General features: G+C 38.4%; 1 protein-coding gene and 1 long non-coding RNA gene across 2 annotated transcripts in view; both read right to left on the reverse strand.

Annotated features, from left to right (window-relative positions):
- MAMDC4 (MAM domain containing 4) overlaps positions 1-16,703 on the reverse strand; it is a 569,927-nt gene that overhangs the window by 326,766 nt on the left and 226,458 nt on the right. Inside the window, exon 12 of the mRNA XM_078642067.1 lies at positions 15,784-16,029. Within this exon, the coding sequence (XP_078498193.1) occupies positions 15,784-16,029 (246 nt within the window). The remainder of the gene's footprint in view (positions 1-15,783; positions 16,030-16,703) is intronic.
- On the reverse strand, positions 3,014-3,479 carry LOC144754371 (uncharacterized). Its single transcript, XR_013594717.1, has 3 exons — positions 3,406-3,479; positions 3,209-3,285; positions 3,014-3,122 (listed from the first exon to the last, which is right to left on the reverse strand). It is a non-coding gene; the product is annotated as an uncharacterized LOC144754371 (long non-coding RNA).

The following is a 16,703-nucleotide window of genomic DNA, read 5'->3' on the forward strand; positions in this document are numbered from 1 at the left end:
TAAAGGGGTATTTTTTGGGTTCAGGGTCAGTTTTCAGTTTTTGGGTAAAGGGGTATTTTTAGGGTTCAGGGTCAGTTTTCAGTTTTTGGGTAAAGGGGTATTTCTTGGGTTCAGGGTCAGTTTTGAGTTTTTGGGTAAAGGGGTATTTTTAGGGTTCAGGGTCAGTTTTCAGTTTTTGGGTAAAGGGGTATTTCTTGGGTTCAGGGTCAGTTTTCAGTTTTTGGGTAAAGGGGTATTTTTAGGGTTCAGAGTCAGTTTTCAGTTTTTGGGTAAAGGGGTTTTTTTAGGGTTCAGGGTCAGTTTTCAGTTTTTGGGTAAAGGGGTATTTTTAGGGTTCAGGGTCAGTTCACAAATAAAATGTTATTTCATTACAAAAATCTTTTTTATTACATTTGGTTTTATAAACATATTTTATAAACACAATGATAAGCAACTATACAGAAGCATTATTATTTTCATACTTTTTGTACAAAAATGAATATTATTTATTATCTCTTTTACATATTGGAATTTCATAAAGAAATGTAGAAATAACAAAAGTATTTTTTACACTTTATTTCAATACATAAAATATTTATTATGTAAGTCACATATTTTTAACACATTTTTCTATTATTATAATTTTTGACAATGTAGTTATATTTCTAGACATTGTTAATATAAATATTATTCTTTTCATAATATGTATTTATTACATTCATTTACATATTTGTTAATCAAATCATTGTAGGATTAAAGTAAATATTTCTTTACAATAATAGAAACTTAATGTTCATTTTTGCATATTTAGTGAAGTATATATATTATATTTTATACTTGGGACTATTTTATTGCATTTGGGTGCTTTATTTTATAACCGGGTTAGGTCGTTTTGGGTTATTTGGAAGAAGGGCTGATCGCGGTTGGGAGACACTTCACGTCGCTTCAGGTAAGGTTTATTTTATATGTTTTATGTGTTTTTAATGATGTTTTGAGATTAGTGACCTTATATTTTGTGTTGTTGAATGTGAGGGAGGTATGTTTTAGATTTCGAAAACAGATAATTACTTATGGTATATACACGTAGTGTTAGTTAGTTAACTCATTATATATAGAGTGAATTTTAGTCTTTTACGGTATATCTACAAGTGAAATCATCTATTTTAATATGTTTGTACCTAATTACTAGCTAATTAATGTGGGTGGGAATGTCTGTTTTCTATGTTTTTGTCATAGGTGTACGCTACATCGGAAGTTCCGTTTTTTTTTAAAGGAAGTGTTTGTTTGTTTAATTCAACACTGCTTTACAAACACTTATTTACATTTTTCGGTTTTGCTGGAGCGATTCTTTCTATTTTTCAAATTTTTCGGGTTTTTTATGCTTATTCGATGGCTCTGGATAACGTGGATGTCTTAATTTTGGAACAGTTGTATTTTTACATTTTTTTGGGTTAATTTGGCACTACCTGGATTACTTTGGTGGACAAGGAGGTTATTGGATTGACAACATGATTGGTAAGTCCTTGCTTTCTTATTTTGTGTGGGTGGGTAATGTTATTTTTATTATGGAATAGTTTTTTACTTGTTATTTAGTTTTAATGTGTGCATATATTATAATAATATCTCTATATATTGCATACATTAAATACTTTAGAAGCTCACGTTACATATTTTTTCATACTTAGGTGATACTTTTAGTGTTTTATAACATTTTGGGAATTAATTAGAGTAGTGTTTTGGCAATGATATTTAGGTATTCTATGCCTTTTGTACTAGGGTAAAGTTTAACTTGTTCTTCCAGGTACTTGTGCATTTGTTTATTTTGCTTTGATGTTTTAGGGACAAGTTCAGTTACAGATTGGTCCATTCTAAATTCCTGGTAGCTCTGTTCTTTCTGTAGGCATTTAATGAAATGTTCTAGAGTAGGTTTGGTTCTGCCAGTTGATTGTACAAATGCATTGTGCCAACCTTCCACTGCATTGTTAGTTTTTGAATCTCCGTTAAGGGTACTTCTGTAAACGTTCCACCAGGGTATGAGGAATTTGGAATTTCGTCTGTGGCCAGATCTGTGGAGTCTGCCTACCCAGGTGTCTTCAAAGTAGTCGAGAAATGGACTTAATTTAGCTTCATTTTGTTTGTAGACGGGGCTGTCTATAAGAATGTTGTAGTGTTCAGCTACGTCTGTTTCAGGTACATAAGCAAGGGCAATGAGTTTTTTAATTTGGAAAGCAAAAGATGAGTTTGTAGCATATTCGACACTTAGGGTAGTTTTTTGAAGGTGTCTCCATAAACACTGGTTTAAATGATAATAGCAGCCTTGAATGCAGGTATGGGGGTGGATTTTTATGATAGTTGAGAGCATTGCTTGCTCAAAATCAAGAATGATATTTTCAGGAGAAAAATCATTAGTTTTTTGTTTAATTATATTTATTAATTCCATATATGTGGAATTATTTTTGTTTGGTAATAGTGCATATAGCAAAGGTATGTTGCAGTTGTGGTAGAGGCCATGTATTGTGTATAATTGGAAAAATGGTTTGGGACAGATGTTAAATGTTCCATCCATCATCCAATATTGGCTTTGCTGCAGTTTAACTAAATTCATACTGGTACCAAAAATTATAAGCCTTTTGTCATTGTTTTCGTTGTCGTAAACTATAAATGGTTGTTTATTTAAAGTTATTATTTGGTTAGCAGTTAAATTTATATCCTGATATGTTCTGGGAGATGGTGTTGTAGAAGTAGTAGCTTTTTTAGTTCGTGCTATAGTTCTTTTTAAGGAGAGGATATTTGGCATTTGAGTTGTGGCAGTTTTTGGGATTTTAGGAATGGCTTCTTTTAAAATGACATTTGTTTGCTTTTGGGAACCTGTACTAGCTTCTTTTATATTTTCCAAAGCTGTTCTAACTTCTATTTCAGTAACATTAGGTGGATGATTGTGTTCCCTAGTATACAGTACTGTAGCTTCTTTAGTTGTTGCTCTGCCATAGCACTTGTTAGAATAATATTTACAACATTTCCAATTAACTTGCATGCCATATTGCTTTTCTTGTGTATAAGTGTAACCCATGTAGCATAGTAATAGTTTTCCTTTCTGGCTGGTCACAAATTCGGCTCCTTCGGTCATTTTGTACTTTGTATATCTATAAAATGTATATATAATAGTTAATGTCAAATTAAATGTGATAAATAATCTATGTTAGTGATAAGTAGGAATGTTTATACTTACGTGTTTTTGAATTTACAGCAAAATTAGGAGCTGCTTGCTTCTTTAGTTGGGGATAATTGTTTGTGATGTTGTTGTAGCTGTTATGAAAAACATGAAAGTAGTATATTATTAATTAATGTTTCGGTACATTTGCAATGTTAGAGCTCATTTCTACTACAAAAGTGTATCTTCATGATTCACATTGTGAAGATATTTACATATTTTTTTAGGTTGGTCTTTGCCAGTATAGTTGTTTCTTCAGCTTCTGGAGAGTAGTTTGTAGTGTTATCTTAAATAAAAAAGGAACATATGTATTAGAATAATCACCATGTTGGTATGTTTTTTAATAGATTATCTGGTAATTATGTTCTTTAATATACTTACTTTGTTATTATTATCTGTATTATTCAGAATGTGGAGTTCTGTATTATGTCTGTATATCTATTCGTTGTGTTTGCTCTGTAAATAAACAATATATAATAGAACATAATTAGAACAGTTCTAAATGTTTGTATTGTTTTTCCACATTTATTTCAGTTGCATAATACTTACGTAGTAAAATGTATTGGAGAAATAGTACTGATGTCCTTGGTTCATTAGTAGTGCAGTTTTCAGTAGTAGAATCTACAGAAAAAAAGAAATATGTGGGGCAAAAGTCATTATTTCTGTGTGTTTAGATTTATGTGCACATAATGAATCAATGTGAAATTACTTACATAGTTATTAGAATCTGTATTCCTAGGGTTTGTTCACAGTTATTTTGAGTAGAATATTCAGTACTCGTTGTATCTAAAAAAAATAGTTTCATATAATTATTTAGCATGTTAAGTAGTATGAATAGCAAAGGGGCACTGGGTATTTAGCAGGTAAGTAAGTAGTATTAGCAAATAATGCACTTTCTATTTTATTTACTTACTTAGAAGATGTGATAGTAGGTTGATAGTCTGGTTCTTCTAGTTGTTGTGCAGCAATTCGGATAGAGATGAATCTCCTTCAGTGACTTTTGGCAAGTAGTTTGTGCTTAGATTTTAATTGTTTATATAGGGGAGTGTCAGTAGTAATTACTTTGCTATTGGTTCATTTAAAAATTAGGTTTGTGATTGGTTAGTTAGTATATTTGAATTTCAGTTGTGATTACTTTGTAATAGAAGTGAAAAACAAAAACAAATTATAAAATTATACAAAGTAGTATAGAATATTTTTATATGTGTAGGTGATATAATTATACCAATAGGATATTTTTGACAAATTAATAGTGTGTCTATACTATTAATTTAAGTATTGTGTGTTTATTTAGATGTGAAAACATATAAAACGTTAATTAATTATGCAAACAGATGCATATAAAAAGTCGATATAGCTGATAATCCGATATTGAAGTGCACGATATTTTTGATGTCGATATTATAGTTAATGTCATTATTTTTTGTAGATAGCGATATTTTTGTTTTCCGATGTTAATGTAGTCGATATAAAAGTAAACGATGTTTTTGTATATCGATATTAAAAAATCGATATTTGTGTATATATCTAGTTAAGTATAGGAACCCGATATTTTTGATTTCGATATTTTTGCTCCGATATTTTTGTACGTCGATATTGTGAATCTCGATATTTTGTCAGACATTCGCGCGTACATCAACAAATGCATTTCTTAAAAAGTTGTTAAAACATGAACAGCACTAGTTTATTTATTTTTTCGCACGATTCGATGGTATTGGAGCACTAGCTCTATCCTCCCTCTTGCCATTGTGCGAACAGAAGCCAATAGTATTGGAGCGTTTTAAGTGCTCATCAGTTACATTCCACAGTTACACATTCATATTTGTCGCTGATCCTGCTTCATTTAAGGTATTTTTTACCCATGCATTGTTGCTTCCTCTCGCCCTCTCCTGTCATTGCTTCCCGATCTCCTTATCCCCTCCTACTTCCCTGCTTGACCCATCATCCCACTAGCTTCCTCATTGCTGCTGCTTTTCTTTTTTATTTATTTTTAATGATCCAATGGTATTGGAGAGCTCGTTCTGTCCTCCCCTTGCCAAAGTCTCCCTTCTACACATACACAAACACCACAAAAATACATGTGTGTACACAAATGAATGCATTTCTTAAAAAGTTGTTAAAACATGAACAACACTTGTTTATTTTTTTTGCATTTTCTGATAGTATTGGAGTGCTTGCTCCATCATCCGTCTTGCCATAGCGCAAACATGAGCCAATGGTATTGGAGCTCTTTAAGTGCTCACCAGTTACATTCTACAATGACACATTAATTTTTTGTCGCTGATCCAGGTTCAATTAAGGTATTTTTTCCCCCTTCATTGTTGCTTCCTCCCGCCCTCTCTCATCGTTGCTTGCCCAACTCCTCCTGCTTCCCTCCCTATCCCACCGCCCAACACCTGCCTTGTTGCTGCTGCTTTTATTTATTTAAGTTTTTTTCATGATCCGATGGTATTGGAGTGTGTTAAGGGCTCACAAGCTACATTACACAATGAAACTTTCATTGATGTACGCAGGTGGAAGTGTAAGTGATTTGTCCAGAATCACAAATGTTTCAGCCAAACAGATTCGAACGTGGTTCCCCAGTTCCTCTGTTGGCAGCTCTGGCCATTATGCCACATCCTTGCTTCACCTTAAAGCTCCTCAGCTGTTTCTCACTATCACTTCCACATTTGTTCAGCAAGACCCCGTCAACACCAAACAAGCATTGGCAAAACCAATAGATCTTGGCAATGCTCGAGCGAGTGGCCTTGTCAATGGGAATGACTTTTAGCTATATTGTCTAGCAGCACATCTACTGTTCACAATGGCTGAAAGTCACTGAGAAAAGTGATGATGTGGCCAGCGCAGGCCATGTCATAGCGCTTTTTTGTGTTAGGTGGGGCAGGACAATAAACTCAACATGGCGTGCTGACAAGACACGGCGTCGGCTCAACATCCTGTGATTCTGCACTTTCAATGCCTTTCAGCAATGCTGAACAGCAGATGTGCTGCTAGACAACATGGCTAAAAGACATTCACATTGACAAGGCCAATAGCTCGGGCATTGCCGAGACCTAATAGCTTTGCCAATGCTTGTTTTAACTGGTGCTACAGGTGGACTTCTTTGGAATAATCTGGATATAAAGGCTACCCAAACTCCACTGCACATAGTCTGGCCCTTGTGTTTTATTGACAGCAATATGCTGCCAACCCCTGCCTGTTGATCTCTGTTGTTGCCGTAGAGTGTACTGCGCGTGCGTGACCCGTGACCCCAACGTGACCCCAACGTGCTGTGGACGCCGGAGCAGTGCACGAACCTACGGACGAGAGGAGCGAGAGAGCGGCTGCTGGAGATGGTTCGGTGTTGTAAACTGAGCCGGAGATTAGTGGCTGATAAGCTGAGAGGAATAATTAACAGAGACGGAACCAAGGAAACGAAGATCTCGGGGTCCGTGAGTTCGGTAACAACAACCTACGAACAGGAGCGCTCCCTCCCGGCTCCCGCCTGCGTCTTGCAACTTTATAGGCACGGACAGGTATAATCTTTAAAAAAGCAGGCAAATAGGAAAATTCCCCTCCCCCCTCCTGTCTGGAAGCAGGAGGAGGCAAAGGGAGTGCAAGGGAGTGCAAAGAGAGATGTCACCCTCAGAACAACAGCATTTGGAGTGACCTTACCCTCATAAACCTCAAAAGAGCAAAAATTGAGAGTGTGAGAGAAGGAAAAACCCTTCATGTCGCTAATTAAGTTAGGGTAAATCTACAAAAGAGAAGTGGAAAAGGGCACCGGGCACAGGACACGAGCGCAAGTATAAGAAAGAAGGCACAACAGAGGTAAGTGAAATATTTGTTTCGTTTTTTGAATAAATATTTAATTAAAATAGACTATACTCAGAAGTGCTTGAGGGAAGCGCCTAAGGAGTAAAATGGCTCCACGGAAAAATAAAAGCACATTAGGAATAACAAGGAAAGCAAAGTTGAATGGTGGTAATCAACAAGATGTCCAAGAGAGCCTGCAAAGGAAAAATCAAAATGCTCCCAAAAAAAAAGAGAAAGCTCCCAAAGAATTACAACATGGAGGAAGTAAGGGGAGTGTAACATCGAATACAATTAAGGAGTTCGTGGGAAAGCACTTTAAAAGGGTTTTTTCTCCTGCTAAAGCTATGGCAACGGAAAAAGTGGAGGAGACATGGAAAGGGGGATCCTCCTTAATCTTCGATGAACATTTGGTAGACTCCATAGACTTGGTCAATCGATCAGTCCAGTCTTTGATAGGCCATAAAGGGGTAATAATGTCACCGCGACTTTCTTCTTCCCCGAGATTAATACAACAGACGTCGGAAGAGGAAGACAGTCTGGACCATAGGCAAAGTGAGGAATTTGCCCAGAACCCAGATGGAAGCCCAGATGGAACGGAAAAGCCGGTTTTAGTGGGAGTTAATGACCGGGTAGGTCTAGACAAAAATGGTGACACAAACGGCGAAAACCTGTCACTCTAGTCAAACTTGAAAGCTTCAGAAACCCCGGCATCTTCAATGCTAGAATTGATGCTAATGGTGCAAAAATCGTTACAAGGTCTGCTAGAAGTAACAATGTTAAACCATGATATCCTGAAAAGCAAAAACATTTACCTCTCTAAAATTGAGCGAGAATTACAGGGTATTAGGGGACAAATGCCTTCAATGTTAAGACCTGTCTTAGATCCGGTGGTTATGGGTCAAGGGAGGGAGGGGGAAGGTGGAATAGTTAATGCCCCACTAGTAAATCAGGTTGATGAAGTTCATACTGATGTCCAAGAAGTTATGTAACGAGAAAAACATGAAAAGGGGGTTCCCTAAGTACCAGGAGAACAAATTTCTATTTTCACTTTCAGCTAGCCCACACAACCACAAAAGAAAAAGATTTGTTCAAAAGATTTTTAGTTTTAGTTTTTATATATATGTATAAATCATTTTAATAGAAAAATAATTTCATTTAAACAGTGTAATAACATCTGAAAAACATTTCATAATCATATACAAAGGTACAGTATAAAAACTAGGACAGACAGTAATAATTCAAGAAGGCACAAAGTCCATTCACTCATCCACTCAAGCACACCTATTGTACCATCAGATACATACACAAACATTCACATACATATCTATCACCACACACAAAAAAGCGCTGACGTGCGTTTCGGACAAGTGCCAATACAGGCTTCCTTCATCAGGGCGCACTTGGAATAGAACATACAGACACAATGAATGTCGTCTGACACAGGGTCCTGGGAAGCGGTCCTAGTAACAGCAAGGGTGGATATTCAGAGGGCCCTCAAGAACGGGACCACTGTAAGGTTTCAGATGATAAGCAGGAGAAAAGCCGCATCACCATAGATGGGAATCCAGTACATGAATAAACTTGATAGGCAGTCAGAATCCGGAACATCAAAATTTGGAAGGCTTGTTGAGGATCCGGCGGGAGCTCAGGGAGGAAGCTGGAGTGCCCAATGCGAGTCAAGTAGGGAATGAAGCAGTCATGAGTCTAAGGGATAGGCTCTTAAATGTTCCGATTATGCCTGATGACCAGGCTCCAGGAGGCCAAAATTTCAGGTGGAAGGTCAGGATACAATATTAGGCAGACCTTTAAAAAACGGTCGGCGTCATCCCTCTGAGATCGGGGAAGAAACACTGAAGTGAACGGACTCGGGTCACAGCTTCAGTGAGATGAGCGGCAGTGAGCCTTGGATGACGGGAAGACAAGCCTGGTCCGGACACGATGACAAAGGCGGTGTGACTCCTTCTCCATGCGGCGGCAAGAAGTTTATGTGTCAAGACAGCCTATGCTGGTAAAAAGAAGAGGTGAATATATGAATTATGGCCACTCAAAACGCATAAGAGCGGCAGGAAGAGAGGTGCAAAGAAAGGTTAACTTAAGAGCGACGAAAAAAAGAAAGGTGAGGAAGGAGCCAACAGAAGTGGTAACACAAGAGCTTAAGACACAACCGCATAAAATAGCGAAGGAACACAGAGAAATAAATATAAGATCTGAGAATTGGGCCAGGACACCAGTAAATAAGGAGAACTGTAGTAGGAAGCAAATCCGCCAGGATAAGGTGATAAACAATAAAAGTCATTTAGCCACTAAACTTGAAAATATACCGGCCCAGATGGCCCCCCTTAAAAATAACGCATACTGGGAAAGTAGCCCAGAAAAGGGTCCTAGAATAAATACACAACATTATCAGGGGGTCGCAAAGTCGGAAGAAGCGGTAGACAAAGGGAATAAGTGGCTTTATTTTGAACAAGTGAAATTGGGAAGGGGTGGTAAAAAATTAAAAAAGAGTGTGTATTTAAACAGATCACACCTACTCAATGTTTTTGCTCATTGCCCAAACCTAAATGGAATAGGCACAGGAGACCTTAGACAGGTGGGATTCCAAGCAATTGGGGATGGTAAGGAGGTCACCAAGGTACAGCTTTACTCGGCCGTGGTCATAACCACAATAGTAAACGCAGAGCAGGAAATTCGAAAAGAGGAGATTAGACTAGTGCTCAAAGAAGAGTTAGCGCTAGTGCTTAAGGCCACCCGGCAGAAATCTTTTCTAAGGTACCATGCGGGGCTAGGAAAGAGACAAGTGAAGCCCCCAGGAAGGAAAACGGAGAAAGGGAGAGAAAACTTCAATATAGTAATAAACAATTCAGACATGGTGGAGGCATGGAAGAATTGGAGTAATACTTTAAGCCCAGAAGGACCCTCATATAGCTATAGGGAGGATTCTGAAATGAATGAGCCTTTAAGCGATGTAGAATAGGTAATGGGGCAGCCACGGAGCACACAAATGGTCTCTTGGAATATAAATGGGCTAGGAACGCACCTAAAACAAGAAGCCGTGAAAGAACTCGCAAAAAAGAATGAAATAAATTGTATAAAAGAGACCTGGCTCTGTGGAGTACCCCCAGTAGTGGAAGGGTTTCGACAAGTCCACCGACCAGCAGTAAAATCTAGTTATGGTCGTCCAGCAGGTGGCTTGTTGACTATGATATCAACAACTTTAGTGTCTAAGGCCTCTCAGATATCTGTGATGTGTAAGTGGCTTTTGGCCTGCAGAATTCAAACAACATTCGCTGACAAGAAATATAAAAATATGTTGATCCTAAATGTGTATATACAATGGAGTTCATTGAAAGAATATGGGGTCGAATTGTTACATTTTAAGAATGATATGGATGCACTTTGTGATAAGTATGGGAATGACTTGATTGTGTTATTGGGAGATTTTAATCATAAATTAAATCCAAAATTGTCTGACCAGTGGCACTCAGAAATTCTAGAGGCATACGAGGTTAAAAAAAGCAGAGTTTGTGGAAACTAAAACATCGACTGATGTGATTAAATTGGGTAATGTTTAAGCCACAAAAAGTTTTTTTTGTCTAAATGGTAGGGTAGTCCAGGACCGTCCGGCAAAAAAAACTTTTAAATATGGGACGCACAATTGCCCAATAGACTATGTCTTTATGCTAGCATGGAATTTCGAGTTAGTAAAAGATTTTAGTATTAACCCTATGGAATGTAGTGACCATAATTTAATAAAATTAGAATTGGGATTAGCCCAACATTTATCTTGTGATAGCGTTATCTTTCAAGAGATGGAGTAGCCGAAGCGGATAACCACTTGGTTATCTGAAAAATTCATCTCGAGGTTAACAAGTCTGCAACAAAAGGTTCAGTTGGGCTGTATGAGGGGCCAAAACTTACCCTGGTTTGTTGAAAAAATAAAACAAGTAGTGGAAAGCTTAAGTATAGAACTAAGGCCTGTTGTAAGTGCCCATAAGAATAAAGGAAGAGCCCAAATTAAGCAAGGAACGTGGTTTAATCAGGACTGTTTAATTAAGAAAAGAGAAGTCAGGAGAGAAGAGCGTAGCCTACGGAAACATTTTTTGCAAGCAAAGGCGTAAAATTTAGTAAAAATAAAGAAAGAATATTCCACGTTAATCCGCAATGCAAAAAGGATCGATAAAGAATCTTGCTGGGGCAAATTATTGGAATCAATCGAATCTAAGAATATACGGCAGTTCTGGAAGCTAATTCAGTCAGCTACGGAACCTTCGGTAGGTCCAATGATTTGCATAGTGGAGGAGGATGCTTGGATAGAGTATGTACAGAAATTATACGCCCCTGGGAGGTGGATTGATAATGTGGCATCAAGGGATTGGAGAGACCTAGTAGAGGATTTAAAACAAGATTGCTCAGTAACAAATGTCCTTAGGATAATTAGGACTTTAAATTTAACAAGAGCCGCTGGTCTAGATGATATGCCAGCCCTGATACTAAATTTGAACCAGCCCTGGTGGGCGGAATTCTTCTCGAAAATGTTTGCTTTAATTTTAGAACAAGGGGAACTACCTTTAAACTGGAAGGGTGCAATAATAATGCCGCTACACAAGAAAGGGGATGTACATGCCCCGAAGAACTACAGGCTAATTAACCTATTAGATATAGGAGAAAAGATTTTTGCTAAGATGATTCTTGGTAAGCTAAAAGTGTGGGTGGAACTTCGGTCAATCGTGCCAGTAGAACAGGGTGGGTTTAAAGAAGGCCACTCCACGATTGACCATTGTTTTGCCTTGTGGGCATTAGCTAGGAAATCGATAGAACAAAATGGCAAATTATTTTGCTGCTTTGTCGATTTCCGGGCGGCTTTTGACTCAGTGGACCGAAGTAGCCTTTGGGAAGTGCTAGAAAACTATGCAATGCCGGAGGGCATACTGAATATTTTAAAAGAATTACATAGTGATAATTGGGCCCAGGTCATTAGAGATTCAAAGGGCTCATTAACCCAGAAAATCCCTGTAAAGAATGACCTGAGACAAGGGTGCGTTTTGGCACCCTTGCTCTTTTCAATCTTCTTAGCAGATCTTCCTGCAGTTTTGAAAGTTGAAAAGAGTGCGAGCCCGCGCATGAACAGTAATAAAGTGTCATGCCTTTTATATGCTGATGATCTCGTGATCTTGGACCAAACGGAAATGGGCCTCCAAAGGAAATTACATGTTTTTAAAAGTACTGTGATAAAAAGCTTTTAACTGTGAATATGGAGAAAACAAAGTGTTGTAACTAAGTCCCATCCACTCCTTCCCCCTTGACCCAGTTGGTGTGCCCTGCCCTGAAGCTTGCCATGGAATGTTGGGACACTCTCCAGTGAGGAGAGTGGATGGTTAATAAACAGACTTGCTTACACTTTGTCCTGGTCCTTGGGCATCTGTAATTTTAACACAAAGATACTATGTTTTGGAAAGAGGGTAAAAAATTTGAATTCGTTTTTAGGTCAGGACAAACTAGATGTAGTAGGCGAATATAAATATCTAGGCCTTTGGTTTGACAGCACATTAAAATGGAATACCCACGTGGTGGCACAAACTTCAAAGGCGTTTTCATCAGTCTGTGGATTGAAAACATTTAATAAAGATTATGGTGACATGTCACACAGACCGATTTTAAAGGCATTTGAAGCTATGATCCCCCCACAAGTCCTTTATGGAGCAGAAGTGCTCTATCTGAGTGGCAAAAGGGGGTGGGACCGGGAAGAAGGAAAGATACTCAAAATGTTGCTGTCTTTACCTAACGGTTCCATGATTCAAGCAATCAGATTGGAGGTAGGACTAACGGCAAAGTCACAAATGTCCTTGCTAAGATTTTGGAACCGTCAGGTGCCTGGTGGGGAACAGAAGGTCTCAATTTGGTGCAGAGAGGAAATACAAGTAGGCAGCTTACGCTGGGCACGGGATGTGAGGAAAACCCTCCAGTTAGTAGCTGTGCACTTAAAATTGAACCTCGAACAACCTTCGCTGGATTTAGTCTTTACTAAGAAAATGCTTAGAGACCTAGGGCTCGAATACTCTAGATCACAAGATCTGGAGTACCTGAAGCTAAAAAAAATCGGTTAACTGGGTACGGAGTGAATGGGAAAAGGAGGCCCGGTTTCCATATTTGGATTTGTTGCCCAATAAATGGCTAAGATGCGAAATCATGAAGGTTCGGGTGGGCTTAAATCCATGGAAGATTGATAGTAAAATAAAAGCGCCCCTGATCCAACCAGATGGTATTTGTAAATGTGGCCTAGGAGTAAGAAATGATATTTTACATATATTGCTTGACTGTACATGGATTTTAGCTGTTCGAAAAGTGTTTTTATGTCCAATATTTTTAAAGTACAAGGTGAATACACGTGCGGATGCTATTGATCTCCTTACAGAAATGTCTTTTTTGGATATTACAATTGCGTTGGGGACGTTTTTGAAAGCAACAAGAGAATCTGTAATGGAGGCAATTAAGGAGGATGGGAAGGTTTAAGATTTTAAGATTTTAAAAATACGGAGTATCACAATATTTTGTTTTATGGTTTTAAATTTGTACAGAGTGTTTAAAAATGAATTGTGGTTTAATTATCTTATTACTATGTGGATCCATTGTTCTATGTATGGTTTATAGACTATTGTCTAAATAAACTTTGTTTATCAATCAATCAATACTGTCTTCTTTAGAAGTTCAAGATTTGCACCTTTGTTGTGATGTGAAAAGGGAAGTCCAAAGTAATATTTTATATTGGGGCTAGATGTGCCTTCTGCTGACACTGCTGACAAATATGCTTGCCTGCCCAGTACATAATCACATACTCGTGTTCGATTTTAGATTCAGAATGAATTTCCTGATTGAGGCCCTTATATAGGTATGGAAATCCAGTCCTTATTTAGGCATAGTCCATGCTACCCAAATACAGGCATGGCTACTTCCATCCGTTCATCTATGTCACAATGATTTCTTGGAAAACCAGACTCTTTGCTGTTAGGGACTTCCCCTTGCATGGATATTGATTTCTCCAAGAATTCATTTATTATTCATGAACATCTATTCCTTAGGGGTTTATTAATGACGTTCATATGCCCGACTTTACATCAATACCGGCATTCCTAAACACTTTCAAGGTATAAATATACCTTCACTTACTGTGGCAAAGCACGGTGTGGTTCGGTGCAGTTCGACTACCTACTTGCACGACGCAGCTCACTACAGCAAGTGCCGAAGGAAGCCAACTCTCCAGCTGACACACTGATCAGAGGCTGTCATCCTCCTGTCGAGAATCCAGCTCCAGTGTTTCTGACTCTGATGGGAAATCGAGTCCCGGGAAAGAGATACCAACCTCTCTCATTCTAAGGTATAGAGCTGATTAGAACCTACAGTAACCTTTGGCAATTCTTGGCAAAACTAAACCTATGCTAAAGACAGCACCTATTTCTTCCCTCGTGCTAGAGCTAGGTTAGGTACACTGGGGTAGGCGTATTTTAGACGCACCAGTTGAGTATTTTAGCCTGTGTTATTTATGTATGTATTTTTATACATGTCATAGCAACAGACCATGCTATTATTTTATATTACTGTTCACGCTGTACGCATTATACTTCGCATTCTAACGATTGTAGCAGATCACCTCTCTTGCATGAGAAAGAAGACTGTTCAATAAACCCTTTTTTATTGAAACGCCCATCTCTCTATTTCTGTGTAAACTCTGTAGAAACGAAGCATGCACGATTGGCTGAGCGAAATAGTTATCTATTGCTTCCACGACTCTGAAGATATTGTTCCGATTCTAGGGGAAACAATGTTGTCATGTTTATGCGGTTGTCAGCGACTAGTCCCTTCTTGTTTATTCGAGAAAGTTTCTAGTGACCTCTGAGTTAGCTGGCACACACAATTAAGTTTAGTGTATTCGATAGACTGACCTCAGTCCTATGTCAAATCTATAGTGTATATTATTCCAATGCGCAGAGCCTATTGGGAATATAGGAACTACACTACACTCTTTCCTCTTTCTAGAAAGCCTACGTTTCTTGGCAAGTGCCTTTATTTGTTACAGGCGAACCCCGTACAGAAAAGTAGGAATGTTTTACAAGGTCCACTCCTGTTCAGAGGGAAGAATATTGTATTTGCCTCACGACGACCGATGAACACAGCAGACACACAAATATACTAGTTTCACTAACAATGAGGAATTGTGTGAGAGTGAGCAGTAGCAGATCAGACCATCCACAAAATATGAATATAGTGTAAATTCTAAACCTGATGTGGTTCACCATACTGCACGCAGAAAGTCTGTAAGAATGTTTGCAAATCATGTATGAGTTTCATTTTCCAGTAGGCATAGAAGTTATAGCATACAAGTGACAGGGGGATACGGTACTGGCAACTTATTAAAGGAGATATGGCTTGACTGGAGGGAGTGCCAGGCTTAGCAAATAAGAAATAATTTGTACAGTTAACAAAGGAAGGGGTCCCTCCTGGCCTAGGATGCCATATGCACTTGTGGGAGACACAGTGGCATCATGAGAACCAGCGTAATAAATATAAGTGGAAATAATCTTGACTAATTGCCCATTGAAATACCAAGGCTGTTAGTGGTGGTTTCTTTTGCAATGCTTCCTGGCACTACCCATCTGCTAGAAAAAATAAACATAATTGCGCATGACTTGGCTATTGTGAGGCAGTATATATGCCACATTCTTGGTGTTGCAGAGATGATCTTACTCAGAATGCTTGAGTCAAAGAACCCACATGATTTAAGTATGTTAAACGGCATCTCTTACATGTCAGTTGGCCTTTATTACAGGTTCTTTCATCAGTGCCATCGTTGCAGTCGTCTTTAAAGTTGCAGACCTGGTGCTCTGCTAAGATCTTCCCATTGGCACAGCGGAAAAGTATTTTCTCATATGGAGCATTGGGGGTGATTGTGGTGGTGGATGTAGTTAAGGCTGCGATTGTGGTTGCGATTGCAGTTGCAGTTGCAGTTGTGGTTGCTGCTGGTGGAGGCGATGTCCCAGGGGACAGATTTCCTGTCAAGAAAAGAACACAGTGCAAAGGAAGCAAGTTTACAAATTCTGGTGTGAATGAGGCACACCCAATGTAGAGTGTGGCATCTCTGCAGAGGTAGAAAAGTTTAAAAAAACATTTGTGTAAGGTTTTATGTCAGAATATCTAGGATAAAAAGATCATTATATATATAAAATATATATATTTTTAGTAGTTGTATGAGCTTTATTCGATAAAAATAATCATAAAAGCATGTACGTATAAAAATTCTGATGCTAAAAACATGTGACAAGATAAACATACATCATACTATACATCATATAAAAAAGGGAAATCCATTTTCGCAAGGCTAACAATATCGGGTAACACCCATAGTGGATATTGCACTAGACATTATTCTCTTAAGACTTCAATCTTATCAGCCATGCGCATTAGAACATATCACATTTTTAGCCTGGATCTTTGTTCTTATCAGCCATGCGCATCTCAGATATTTGGCTACTCCGCAAACCAGTGTAAGAGAAGAAGTGTCAGTTTTTAAAATGCGTAGTGCAGAACGGTGGTTCATTAGGCCTACCATTTTATAGACCGGTTTGAGCCATTTGGCTCTAGCCATCTTGTAGGCTGGGCATGCAAAGAAGAAATGGGCAACAGAATCATTGGGGTGTGCGCAGCCTGGACAAGGTGCTGGTGTTGA

Source organism: Lissotriton helveticus, chromosome 5_1, assembly GCF_964261635.1.
Source record: "Lissotriton helveticus chromosome 5_1, aLisHel1.1, whole genome shotgun sequence".
Taxonomy (NCBI): Eukaryota; Metazoa; Chordata; class Amphibia; order Caudata; family Salamandridae; genus Lissotriton; species Lissotriton helveticus.